General features: G+C 28.4%; 2 protein-coding genes across 2 annotated transcripts; one reads left to right on the forward strand and one right to left on the reverse strand.

Moving 5' to 3' along the window:
• Nucleotides 1-384: 384 nt before the first annotated feature.
• Nucleotides 385-5214, reverse strand: meng (meng-po). The gene is made up of 2 exons (XM_035082709.1): nucleotides 4898-5214; nucleotides 385-3882 (listed from the first exon to the last, which is right to left on the reverse strand). The coding sequence occupies exon 2, from the start codon at nucleotides 3880-3882 to the stop codon at nucleotides 2719-2721; it is 1164 nt and encodes a 387-aa protein (XP_034938600.1). The 5' UTR covers nucleotides 4898-5214; the 3' UTR covers nucleotides 385-2718.
• Nucleotides 5215-7386: 2172 nt separating this feature from the next.
• Nucleotides 7387-8055, forward strand: LOC118066595 (uncharacterized). Its single transcript, XM_035082716.1, has 2 exons — nucleotides 7387-7458; nucleotides 7559-8055. The coding sequence occupies exons 1-2, from the start codon at nucleotides 7450-7452 to the stop codon at nucleotides 7865-7867; spliced, it is 318 nt and encodes a 105-aa protein (XP_034938607.1). The 5' UTR covers nucleotides 7387-7449; the 3' UTR covers nucleotides 7868-8055.
• Nucleotides 8056-13165: the final 5110 nt, after the last annotated feature.

Raw genomic sequence — 13165 nt, forward strand, 5'->3', positions numbered from 1 at the left:
GATAAAAGAAGATTCAGTGAGTGAGGTCGGGAATCCTGGTTCTCGGGTATCTAGGTTTCGTAGTCATGGAAACGCCCCATCCCTCACCAAAGGGTGAGAATAGCTCGGGTCTTGGAAAGCTGAATTTAGCCCAAACTAATACAGAGAACGGGATGGAATATTCTGATAATAGTCATTTTATTTTGACCTTTGATCGGGTTAGATATATTATGTACAATTTTTAAAAGAACTTTGGATGATTGGATTAAAAGTAATCCTCCACAACATGTATTGATGAATTATTAGAAAAGTTCAGAATGAAGTAAAAATGTATTATATTCTTTATTTTGATATTTACAAAATATTTCACTTGATAATAATCTACAAACATATGATACCTTTATTATTTTTTACTTTTTAAATTAATAATCTTGATAAACGTTGACGTATTTTGGAAAAAAATCGTTTATTGAGATCGTGTCAGAAAATGTACAAAGGTAGAAACGTTTTTTATTTCACATGGTAAACAAACTACAAATCGTAGCTATCACGATTGCACCACAGAAATATAATGTCTTAACTACAATATACTTTTTTTAAAAATATTCTATGTACGTAGCTAAATCGATACAAATTACATAATAGCACAGTTATTATTATTATTCTGGATAAAATTAACATTATTCTAAACACTTAATAGATTATTAATGTTGATTCTGAACGCTTTTTTTTTAATAAAAATGGTGCATTGAATGAATTTATTGCATTTTCAATACTTTGATTCAGTATTTAATATATTTCACAAATCATGTTGGACCCAAGACTCATTGAATTCTTTATTGATTTCTTGATTGTATTATCAGTACGTCAGTCTTTATTTCAAGGTTTTGTTTTCATATTATTATTCGCTTTCAAATAAAAAAAAATTATATTCTAGTCGTTCAGTTTCAACATTTAGATTTCTAACTATATTTATAATTGCATCACTTGTAGAAAATTTTATCAACGTTATTTTTTTCTATAAAATAATATAATTATGATTTACTTTAACAATACGTTGAAATAAAATATTTCTATAAGAATATATACGCGATCTAACGCGTTTATACACGGAAATAAGAATTGAGTAAAAATTACCCTGCAATTCCGGGGAATCGAGGGACCAAAGTAAATTTTACTCTGCCAGATGATAAAATTTGTCATCTGGAAGGGTAAATTTTATTATTTTGCAAGGTAATTTTTACTCAATCCTTCTTTTCATATAATAACATTGGAAGCTTCAGTTAAATTTCATTATTAATTGTAGTATATTGGGTTCTCTTGCAATTCATTTTCGATAGTAGTTATATGTATAAAGTGTAACATTTAAGAAACATTAAGAAAGATGTGATAATAAATTAATTGAGGGGAAAAAGTTCAAAATGGGACACTGGGGTGAAGTGAGACAGTATTTGTTTGTTGACATCTATTTCTTTGTTGATATAAAAACATAATTTATGATATTTTTATCAAATATTACTCGATAAATGGATGAATTGAGATATTTATCAAAAAATATTGACAATGTTATTTAGAAATTTAAAAAATTTGAATTTTGGTCGCTAATAATTGAATTATTGACAAATAGTTACGAATAATTGTCTAAATAATTTTTCAATATGACATTTTTCAATCTGATTCGATTAAATAGAAATTTTAAAGATTGAAGATATTTAAAAATCAATTTAAGGAAAAAAATACATTAAATAAGAATTTATCAGATCAATTTAAATCAAAGATTAGATCTGATCAAAACTGATGTAAAGCTTCGTTCACACATTTCTCCAGTTTTAAACCGTAAGATTTTTAGATTTATACCGTTTTCAACTTATATAATTGACATCTTATTAGATCTGTTGATATAAGATCTGATATTGGCAAAAAACTGTCTTGTTTCCTCAGTGTTTCATTTAATGACTTTTCTGATGTATAACTTGTATTGAGTTTTTTTGCTATTTACAATACAAAGATAATAAATCTAGAAAGGAAATTTATAGAAAACTGTTTTAATTACAATTGTAACTAAAGCAATAATTTTTTAATCAAATTTTAATTTAAATAATCATACCCAATCTTGCCCTAGTACGTGATTGGACTAGGTATTTCGTTGCCAATTGATTAATAAACCTCGTGAGTATTTGCAGGTATTTGGTAGTATTAGGCCTATATCCATAACCATACACAATAATGGCTGATGACTGACTAGAATATTTTCAACTAATATTTTCTACAGACAATATAATAATAAAAGATAGTTCTTTGATGGTTATCATAATCTTATTGTCATATAGACGACTGTATATTTAACTTTGTAACAATTGTCTTTTCGTCACTAGCTTAAAATTACATAGTACTGTGAAATAAATAAATATATACAATTAATGAATTTTCGATTAGAATTTTATCGATGAATTTTATTCAATTATGTATCTGTTATTGAATAAATATTCAATAGTAATTGAAAAGTAATTAAAAAAATTTTTAGCAAATTTTTGGCACTGATGAACTTGTTTAAATATTTTTAAAATGTAAGAATATACATTTTAATTAATACTGAGAACCCGGTAAATACTGAGAACTAAACGATTGTACACGTAAATTGGTCTCAACAACGGGCACATTGAGTCTGTCAAAACTCAATTGTCGGTTTTGGCAAGAAGATGGTTTCAAACATGTTTCACTTGAAGACCTAACCATATCTCAGATGGTCTCAGTACCAAATGAATTCACATGTTGAATATCTTCGATGTTAGAATCACATTGCATTATCCACTCCCAAATCCTCTTTGTGACGACTTTTTGGTCAACTGCAGTCTCTAGACCATAGCTGTTAAGTAGTTTCCGTAATTTATTTTTATTCTCGTCGATATTTAGCCTTTCATCGACGATGGTATCAAGGTAAAGGAGACTATCACCTCTTCGGGCAGTCTGAGTATCATTGACTTCGATTGAAGTAGATGTAGCACTGTGATTTAGCTTGCTGATACACCAAGTATCTTTCAAGTATTTGTTAATCTCCGTGACAATGGCTCGCTTTTCAGGCTTGTGTTCGAAAATTCTTCGAAAATACCTTAGTAGTCGTGGAGTGAATCTCCGGAATGTAGTTGGAATTTTTGTTGTTCTTCTCTTTAGCCATCTTTGGAACGCAGAATAGTCTGGATCTTGAATTGGATCGGCACTCTTCCAAGGGGGATTTCCAGTAAGGCAGACAAAGAGAACGATGCCAAATTGCCAGCAGTCTGCACTGCGTTTGCAGGTATATCGTTCATTCTTTATTACCTCATGAATTTCAGGTGGTAAAAATGATACCCAAGTACATCTAATTTTATTGACTAATGTACCTTCATGTTTAATGCAACCAAAGTCACACAGTTTTATTTTCGACATATCTTGAGTAAACACCAAAATATTTTCAAGTTTAACATCACGATGAGCGAGTTGTTTTGAATGAAGAAAATCTAATGCTGAGGCTAATTGTGCTGCTATTTTTTTGCAAGTCTGTTCACTTAGTCCACCTGCTTTGACATTACCGGCAAGATCTCCAAAGGGTGCATATTCTTGGGCAAAAATGTAGCATTTTTCAGCCTTAAAAGCCACCGCATAAGAACTTAATATATTTGGATGTGGACTGAGATGGTATGAGTAGTGAAATTCTCTAAAGAAGTCTTTTTCTGTAGTCAGCTCTTGATGGACAGCTTTTAGCACAACTCGCGTTTGGGTTTGTCTATGTGTAGCTAATAAAACTTTAGCAAAACTACCTTCTCCTAAAGTCTTCTCCACGTCGTATTCCTTAAGGAGATCAATTTCCTTCAGTACGACTTCTTGAACTTTATGAATACTTGACTCTTTCTCGTGAAGCTTCATCTGTAAGTAACAAAGAAAATTCCTATTACTTTGATGGTCATACATTTGACTATTCTTTATTATAGTTTATGCCTACAACTATCAGCTTATTTGACCTTTATTCAGTTATAAATTGACGCGATAAATTCTTCAACCCTTGGTTTCATTCACCTATTCGCTATACCTAGCCCCTAAGAGGGGTTGTTTGCGTCATCGTCTACGTCTTTCTCACTCCACTGTCGCTCTTTCTCTCTAAAAAGAATTCTCTACATGATGCTGTTCAACGATCGACGTATTAATTGTTTTTTGTTCGGTCAAATGTTAATATGAAAAACAAAGACTCAACTTTGTCTTTATGTTGTTGATAACAAATATCTATTTACTTTACTTATTTTGTAAGAAATCGATATTCGTTGGCAAGTTGTCAACGAGGTACTTGGAATGTGTCCAAAAGTGCGTTGCTGTATTTTGCAGTTACTACGAGATATGCGCGATATGTTTGGCTTCAATACTTGACATATTCATCTAAAAAACGTACTTATATCCCATTCAATAACTATCATTGACAATCTTTTACAAATTTTACTTTGAAGTTATTTTTTCTTATTCTTTTCTCCGACAATTGAATAATTGTTACTAATAAACTCATTAATTAATTAAAGTAAGTTCGGCATATAATAAAAATAAAACTCTTCATCATTATTATTAATAATTTCATGAACTATAAATCATAAAACCTTCATTTTATTTTTGACTACCGAAAAACAACTTATTGTTCGAGGTCACTTCATTATGATCCTGAAACTGCCATCATACGTTTTATTTTTAGCTGTACGATTTTCCGTATTTATTTTTAATTCTCCGAAAAATTATAGACGCACGTAATATTTAATATGCTCACGTGTGCACGTGCGTTTAGCACACTTCAAATAAAATCATAGCTGTTTTTATACCTAAATTATATCAACACTTACATTTATTAAGATAATAATATCATAGCCAAGAATTACTGAATATCTAAATCAATATTATTTACCTTGATAATCAAGCTTGAATGTTGAAAGTCAAATAAAATGCTTTTATTAGTGACTGTGACAAGTCTTAAAGTGTAACTCTCTTATTTTGGCAGTTGTATTAACAATATAATTGATGAGTTCTATGAGTGCACTAACATCTTTTCACATTTTTTTGTCACTTGGGAAAAAATTTTGTTTCCTTTGATGATGATTTGTTTTATTTTTTTATTATAATTGTTTCAATTTTTACCACATTTTCATAGATAATGAACGCTTGTTGCGAATGTTAACGTAAAACAGAAGCTTTAAATTCCACGGTTACATTTTCAGCGATACGCGTGTTCGCGTCTGGAAGGCTACAATACTCGACGTCTCTTTTATAGACCCGACAAGGGTCGCGCAGTCGTGGATGATTAGACAAGTGTGTATGGGAAATATATGACGCTATGATACACCTATGATGTTGTTCGCTTTAAAATAGCATCAGTTTTCTTTCGTGAAAAGGGTTGTTGTTTTTAATTATCGATTATCTTTAATTTTTAATCACGAAATGGATAAATTCATGCTTTTTAGTTACTAACAATGACGCAGTATGTACGTCATACCTCCAGCTCAATTTACTTTAATTTAAGTCATCTCCAATGTACCGTAAAACAATTCCCTTCGTGATTTAAACAATACTTGCTTACGTACGTGTGTGGAAGTTTAACTTTGTCAGGTGGCTGTTAAGTTTCCATCATTTTAATCGCCCTAATTTTCAGAATATAAATAACTGAGTTTTCAAACAGGTTACTAAAGATTTAATAATATTTCGGGTACTCTAAACTTTTTAGTTCTTTATTGTTATGTTTTGGGATATTCCATTTTATGAGAGAATATTATTGATCTTATTTTGAGTGTGATTTTAAAATTACTTTTAACATTTTCAGATTTGTTTAGCGAAGAGGAATCAAAGTAGATTTTTGTTTTTTCTTTTGAAAAATAACTCAAATGGAAATATTTTTTGCTGTAAAGTTTTTATGGAACGACTTTGATAAGACATTCAATTATAAGAAACGTCTTCAATATTGGCGAGTAAAGTAGCGTGGGTTTTTTTTTGTAAGGTTAGTATCTTTTTCATTTTATTAAGTTAGTATCTTTTTCATTTTATTTGATGTAACCCCACGCCATTTTTCGATGTACTATTGATAGTACATAAGATATTTCAATGAAAAATGCAAAGTACTCTACTGAATCGGCACTATTTTAAGAACAATAGAAAAGTGCACCTTCACTTAAGATGGATTTTTTATTAATATTTTCCAAGTATGTCAGAAGAAAGAAATTATTATATCAAATTCTTAAAAAAGAAATTGGAACAATATATTTTATTCAATCTATGAACTTGCTAAATTCAATCAATCCTGCAAAGCTAATGAATCCATTTTTGTTAACGTTTTCCATTTACATGAACGACATGAATGTAATTGATTTAATTTCATTTTAAAATGTCTTTTATATAATTATACAAATATTTATAACAACAAAGCTTGGAAAAATTTTCTCTTAAAAATGAATAAGTATTTTTCTTAACATAACCAATCTATTATTATAAAAATCATCATGATTGATTTTGGTGCTTGTTCAATATTCAACTTATTTAACTTAAAAATAAATTTTAAAAAGTGTTTTTATGAAAACAAAAATTTCTCAAGCTTTTCTGATATTTTAGTTTCATAATTTAACATTTTGGCTAAATAAGACCACATTTGTAGACAGCATCTTGAAGAATCGTAAATCCCAATCTGATTCATCAAATTTTCTTATGCGATTGACTTTAGATGTTGATGGTTTAGCTGCATGTATTTTAAAAAATGGGTATAAAGTCTTTATTTCGATCACTCTACTTTTAATGAATTACTCTAGAAACATACTTATTAGTTTCTTTTTTTAAACAATAATTTTTTCTAGAACCCAAAAATCTAAACAGTGAAATTTTAAGTTTTTTTACCTCCGTTAAAGAAACATAAATCAGGTTATTTTTAACACCGTTCTTTTAGGCGCGTTAATAAATAATATCTCACATAAAAACAACAATTAAACATAAAGAAAGTGTTTCATCTGAACTAGCGGACACTCAGAAGTGATCAGCTGCTTTAAAATAACGATGAAAAACTAGCAGGCAATCAATTTTCAGAATCCGTTTACCAGGTAAGTGACCTATTTTAATCATCATTTTATGCGAAGAATAAATTATGGGATAAGTGAGAATAGAATTCAGCATATACATATACATATGTATATCTGCCTTAGAGATAAACTAGGCGATGAACATAAATGGGCTGAAGATCCAGTTTGGCTAACAAAGAGAGAAAAAATAATGACATAAATAAAATGATTGAAAAAAAATTGAATTGCTTTAGGCGACAAGTGGTCAGGTCATGAAAATAAAATTTCGATTGGTGTCGTCAAACCGGTGTGAGGATCATGTGTGAGCTCAGCCATGCGTTGCGTACCTATATAACTGTAGTGTCATCGACAAGATCTGGATCTTTCAGACCAGTCGTGCTTAAAACCTCGCGTGATAGTCATCATGTTTAAGGTAAGTCAATTTTCAAATTTTGTCTAATTTTTTAAAAATTATTTTAATAATTCATTCATTATTGATACACTAATTTCTCATTGTATTTACTAATGTTCAGCTCACAGCGTTGTTCTTATGCATATACGGAGTTGCAGCACTTCCCACGGTTTTGTATTCAAAACCTACTGTGCAAATAAACGACGAAGAACAACTATCGTTGCCTGGAGTTGAAAATCTTGCTGAAAAGTCTATTCCATCATCAAAACTAGAATTATCAACTGATACACATTTACCGGGAACAAGTAATTATGCGGAGAGAATTCAAGTACCATTGCAACGACTTCCAGGAACTGGAAATCTTGCTGAGAAAGTCATTCCTCCTGATGGATTGAAAAAATTGTCTCAACCATTTGTTGAATACGCTTAGATGTGATCTCCGGGGTTTATTATTTCAACGCGAATTTATGAAATGTTAAGCTAGAGATGTATTTATGAAGCTAAGATTTATGCGTTATTTCAGATTTTAAGTAATAATATTTTTAAAATAAATTTTGCAATAAGTGTTTACAGTATGACAGAAAGTTAAATCTAAAAAAAATAACCCAATTTATTGTGTCTATTTTGCAAAAGCATCAAGATGATTATTGAAAAGTTTTTTTTTAAATAATGAATTTTAATTGCTTCGTTTTATTTAGAAAATTATTATGCAATCATTTATTTATGTATTTTAAATAATTATAAATAACAAAACTATTTTTGTGGTTATTATAAATAACAAGTAATAGTAATGTATTTAATTATTTTTAGAATTAACAACTAAAATAAAAAGAAAATTACACTCTGAGTTTTTAAAAATACTACATAATTACTCGCTTCATAATTATGCAATTAAATTATTATTTTTAGTATTTTTTTCTTCATTATTAGTGTGTACAAATTAGTAAAAAGGGGAATAATTTTTTTCTGAATTTTTGTACTAATGAATAATACGGTCAAGGGTACAAAAATGAAAAAAAAGCTTTTACCATGACCTTACACTGAGAAATACCAAGCCATGCCCCTGACCGCACACCAGTAATGGTCTGACTTATCTAAAACAGTTTGGAGGTATGAATTTTTTTGGTCAGTAATATATCACACTGTTCTAAAACTTTCTGCGCCTGATTGTATTTATTCAGACATTTTTTTTTTCATAATTAATCTTTCATTGATGATAAAAAATATTTTAATGAATAAAATATGCTATGTTTTTGCAAATTGAATCCATGAATACATTGATTCTCAGTGAATATTGATACCATTATGCTAATCGTATCACTTGGAGTAAAAATCACTGATTATTCTTTCTAACAATTTAAAAGATTAATGTTCAATTTTAGTTTATGTACAAAGTACTTTATGTGTCTTGATATTTTCGAGATTTGAAAGTTTTTAACTTTTGTATTTCTGAACCTAACTTAACAGCTATCAATGAGCTGAAAACGTTTTCTATCTTAACTACAGTTGATTATCGATCACTTGCTCAAGTGAAAATAATATTACCGTGGAGTGAAAATTAAATTTTCAATCATATTTACTCAAGAAAAACTCAAAATCATCAGTAACAACTGATAATAAATTAATAATATATGATAATATTTCTAAATTTAAATGAATATCCATAATAACGTTTACGAATCGATTTGGTTGGCTATTACTATTTTGCATATTCATAATTCAGTAATCATTTTAATTACTAATGATCATCAGAATATCTATTTCTCCAGTGTATTGCAATTTAATTCAAACGTGAAATTTAATTTCATGAAGTACAAAATTATACATTTATTGGACACTGTTAAGTAGTCCATTTTTTAAATCATAAATAATTTGTTTTTTTTTTTCATTATCCAAGTTTAGCTATTATATAAAAATCTATGTGAATTTGTCAATATCATGAAGGATTAAATAAGGTCATTTTAAAAAATTGTGTTTTTCCTTCTGAAAATAACGAATTATGGCATGAAAAGCACGTTAAAAAAGGAATTGAATAAAATATTGTACATTCAGCTTTTAAAATAAAATTGTAAGCTATTTACCAATACAATTAATAATTAATAGGATTATTTTTCACTTGCATTGAATTACATTCATATACATAGTTTATAATCCTGACTAAAAAAAATTAAAGAAGTATTAAAACATTTTAGTTCAACGAAATTTAGAAATTTATATGAATTTATGTTAACTTTTATTATTAAAATATAATAAACAGATTTTTACATTCAATATCGGCAATTTTGTTTTATTAAAAATCAATAAATAAATATTTAACTGTAGGTTCCTCTGTGTTTTTTGTTATAGCAATGAATCATTATGTTATTTACCTACAATTTCTATAAATAAGCGTTACTTATATCATTTTTAAATAAAAAACATTCTAACATGAATAATAAATTTGAAAGAATAAACGTCAATAAAGGCTGCCATGTGGTCAACCAAAGGAATTCTTTATGCAAACTATGTCCAGAGAAATGCCAGAAGATTCACTGAACTTAAATCTTCACAGTAAATAATTTACTAGCATTTTTATTTTTAAAATGTACGAAGAATCCGAAATTTTTTAAGATTTTCTCAAATTTTTCCCATTAAGTTTAAAAGTTATCAAAGACACATCAAAGACCTGTTTTGAATCAAAATTGGTACAATAGAAATTCAGTCTAACTTTAGTAAGAGGCTTATCGACTAAAAATTAGGAGAAACCAGGACAAAACTCTTCCTCTAAGAACTAATTGAAAATTTAATTACACGTACGTAGTTAAAGAAAGTCTATTTCACAATTCATTTGATTTTTAGAACAAATGAATCAATAACTTCATTAATATTGAGAAATTTCATTTCAAAAAGTAGGAATTGTAGAAAATAATGGAGTAGTAATATAAATAGATAAAAATAAATAAAAAAGTGATCAATCACAACAGAGTATTTTAATAACAATATTTAATCTACTGCGTCTTTTATCTGTATTATATTTACAAAATGTAACTCTTCTGTTTATTAATAATCAACACCGGATTACATCTAATTCTTGTGAAGTCTAAGAACGTGTCTAAACATAAATCCGGTTTAAAACTTTATCAAGTTTATGTAAACGTTAATGAAAGATTACATATTCAGACATATTACTATCTTGATAAATCTTGAGTAGTTTAACTATTTGTTATAAGTCATGAAATTTACCATGAATTAATAAACAGTTTTTTTCTTGTATTTTACTTTTGTACTTACATTTAGAGTATTATTGATAAGATTTGATTCATTATGATTACAAGTTTGTCTTAAAATTTGTATTGTCTTTAAATATCTTTAAATAAATTTATGAATCCCAAAACAGTAATTGTAGAAATGATTCCATGTAAACTAGTATAAATGAATTGGAAATGTTTCAACAATTTGTAAATCAAATTATCACATTATAATCTATACTTGTACTTTCTAACTACAGAGGTATCAGTACAGCAGGAAGTTAAGTAAGATGATGCTAATTTGATCTTGCAAGAAAATGATTAAAAGTTAAATAACCGAAAGAATTTGTCTTTATTTAATAATTTTATGTAATAACAATATTTATAATAGTTGATTAATTGATTGAATTAGGCTATAAATTACATTATTTGTGTTCAATTAATCAGCGTGCATATTAGCCGTTCACTCTTAATTAAAATATGTTTTTTGGGATATATAACTGATATTTCAGAATATTATAACAGAAATAGTCTTATAATATTTAAAATTTTGATAAAAAATACTTTCTTCTCCAATATAAGTTTTTATACTTCTGATTAATATAAATTACCAAAGAAGAAAGCAAAATTGGTTGTAATATTAAAATTTTTTTTTACAATTATCGAAAAGTTATTTACGATTTAAGAAAAAAAATTTTTTTTTTTTAAATAAGGGTTGCGTACTCTTGATTAATGCGAGTAGTTCTCTAAAGTTAGCGTCCTATTCATCTTTGCTCTTCTAAGATTGTTGGTGGTCGTCACCATGGAATTGGTAGAATAGTTGGCCTGGTTCGTCAGCTTCATTTACTCTTCTTCGATATTCGTACCCTTGGTTTCCTTACGAATTTCAGCAAGAAGATGTATTCCTTAAACTGGTCACCCGAGGTGAAGAAATAAAACTAATCTGAACTAGCTAAAACGCAACTGAATTTTATTTTAGTTTGAATATACTAGATGAACTTGAATTTAATTCATAATTATCCTTAAGGTTCTTTATAATTTGATACAAGTTTATTCGGAGAGAAATCGATTGGATTCATCCTATTAATGAAGTGCCTCTTCCTATACCTGCTTAAGTCGCATTTTCATTAATTGTATTAATTGATTATGCATCAATATTGTGATTATTGCAAGTCGTAAGAAAATTGACTATTTAAATCCCGAGGGATCTTCAGAATCATAAAATAATAAAACGTTCTAATTTAGTTAAACTTAAACTGCAAATCCTAAGATTTTACATATGTGTTAAAATAACACGCGTAAAGTGTGTTCAATGTAAAATGCCCATTTAACAAACTATGCATGATTTGGAGACACTTTTTACACATTTTATAGTGTGTGAAACATCTGTAGTCTGTTTACGACATTTAACGTTGAAGAGGCTTAGTGTGTTAAAAGTGTTTACAACTAGAATTTGCAGTGTAAATTTCTTGTACAACATTAAACATGTATTTATACATTAACGAGGCTTTCCAACAAAGAATTTTAATGAATAAGACCTGAACGACTTGTTGATCATAAAGTCATTCAAATGTATTACATCTATTCTTTATTTAATATTGAAATGTTTCAAAATTAATATTGATTTATTGTCTATTGTTACAAAAATAAATTCTTCAGTTAAAAAATTATGAGTTACGATGAAATATTTCTTACAGAAAATTGTGTAGATTAAAAATTGTTCATATCAGAGAAATTTAATCTGATTGTTCCAAGAAACTTATCAAATTCGGTGATAAAAAGCTACTACTGTACTAAAAATCTGTTAGTGAATTTTGTGAAGGTCAGAGAGTTAAGTTCGTGGTGCCATAAAACCTTGGCATTTATACTCAGAATTTACACGACTATCAAGTATTAGTCAATGTTGGTAAGAAAAACTAACCAATCACTTCCAGAATCATCTATGTGAGCATCACTTAGAAAACCTGGTAAACCCGTAAATAAATTTTACAAGCTTACTGCCGTGTCACACTATCTCTGGTCATCATCGACGTTTCTTCTTGCACCATCACAGCCCAATTTCAGTTCAGCAAAAAGTCTGGTTTGTCTGTTAACTTACAAGTAAACACGACCGCAAACCTATGCTACAATGTTGCACATCATTTTCTTATGTTGCGAAGAAGATCCTAGACCTGACACTAAAGGAGTTGTCATCTTCTGTAGAAAATATATTCATCATTTCTGCCTTCCTATACCCTATCCTTAAAACTTGATCCAGTTCAGAGAAAAAACGGCAGCAACAAGAGTCTTCCAAATTATTAATCAACTACTTAGTAAAAATTAATATTGGTTTATATTTGTAAAATTATGATGAATATTGATATCCTGGAAAACGAGATCAGATATGTTGATGTGAGTTAATTTAATAAAATTATCAAGCATATATTGAATTAAAATGTAACTATTGTATATAATTTTTTGCTAAATATACATCCAACTGAAAGTCGATCACCCAATAATTA

The sequence above is a fragment of the Chelonus insularis genome, unplaced genomic scaffold, assembly GCF_013357705.1.
Source record: "Chelonus insularis isolate UGA/USDA-ARS -01 unplaced genomic scaffold, ASM1335770v1 contig_350_pilon, whole genome shotgun sequence".
In the NCBI taxonomy this organism is placed as follows: domain Eukaryota; kingdom Metazoa; phylum Arthropoda; class Insecta; order Hymenoptera; family Braconidae; genus Chelonus; species Chelonus insularis.

Coding starts and splice junctions, on each gene's coding strand:
- meng (XM_035082709.1), bottom strand. CDS start 3,882: ATGAAGCTTCACGAGAAAGAGTCAAGTATTCATAAAGTTCAAGAAGTC.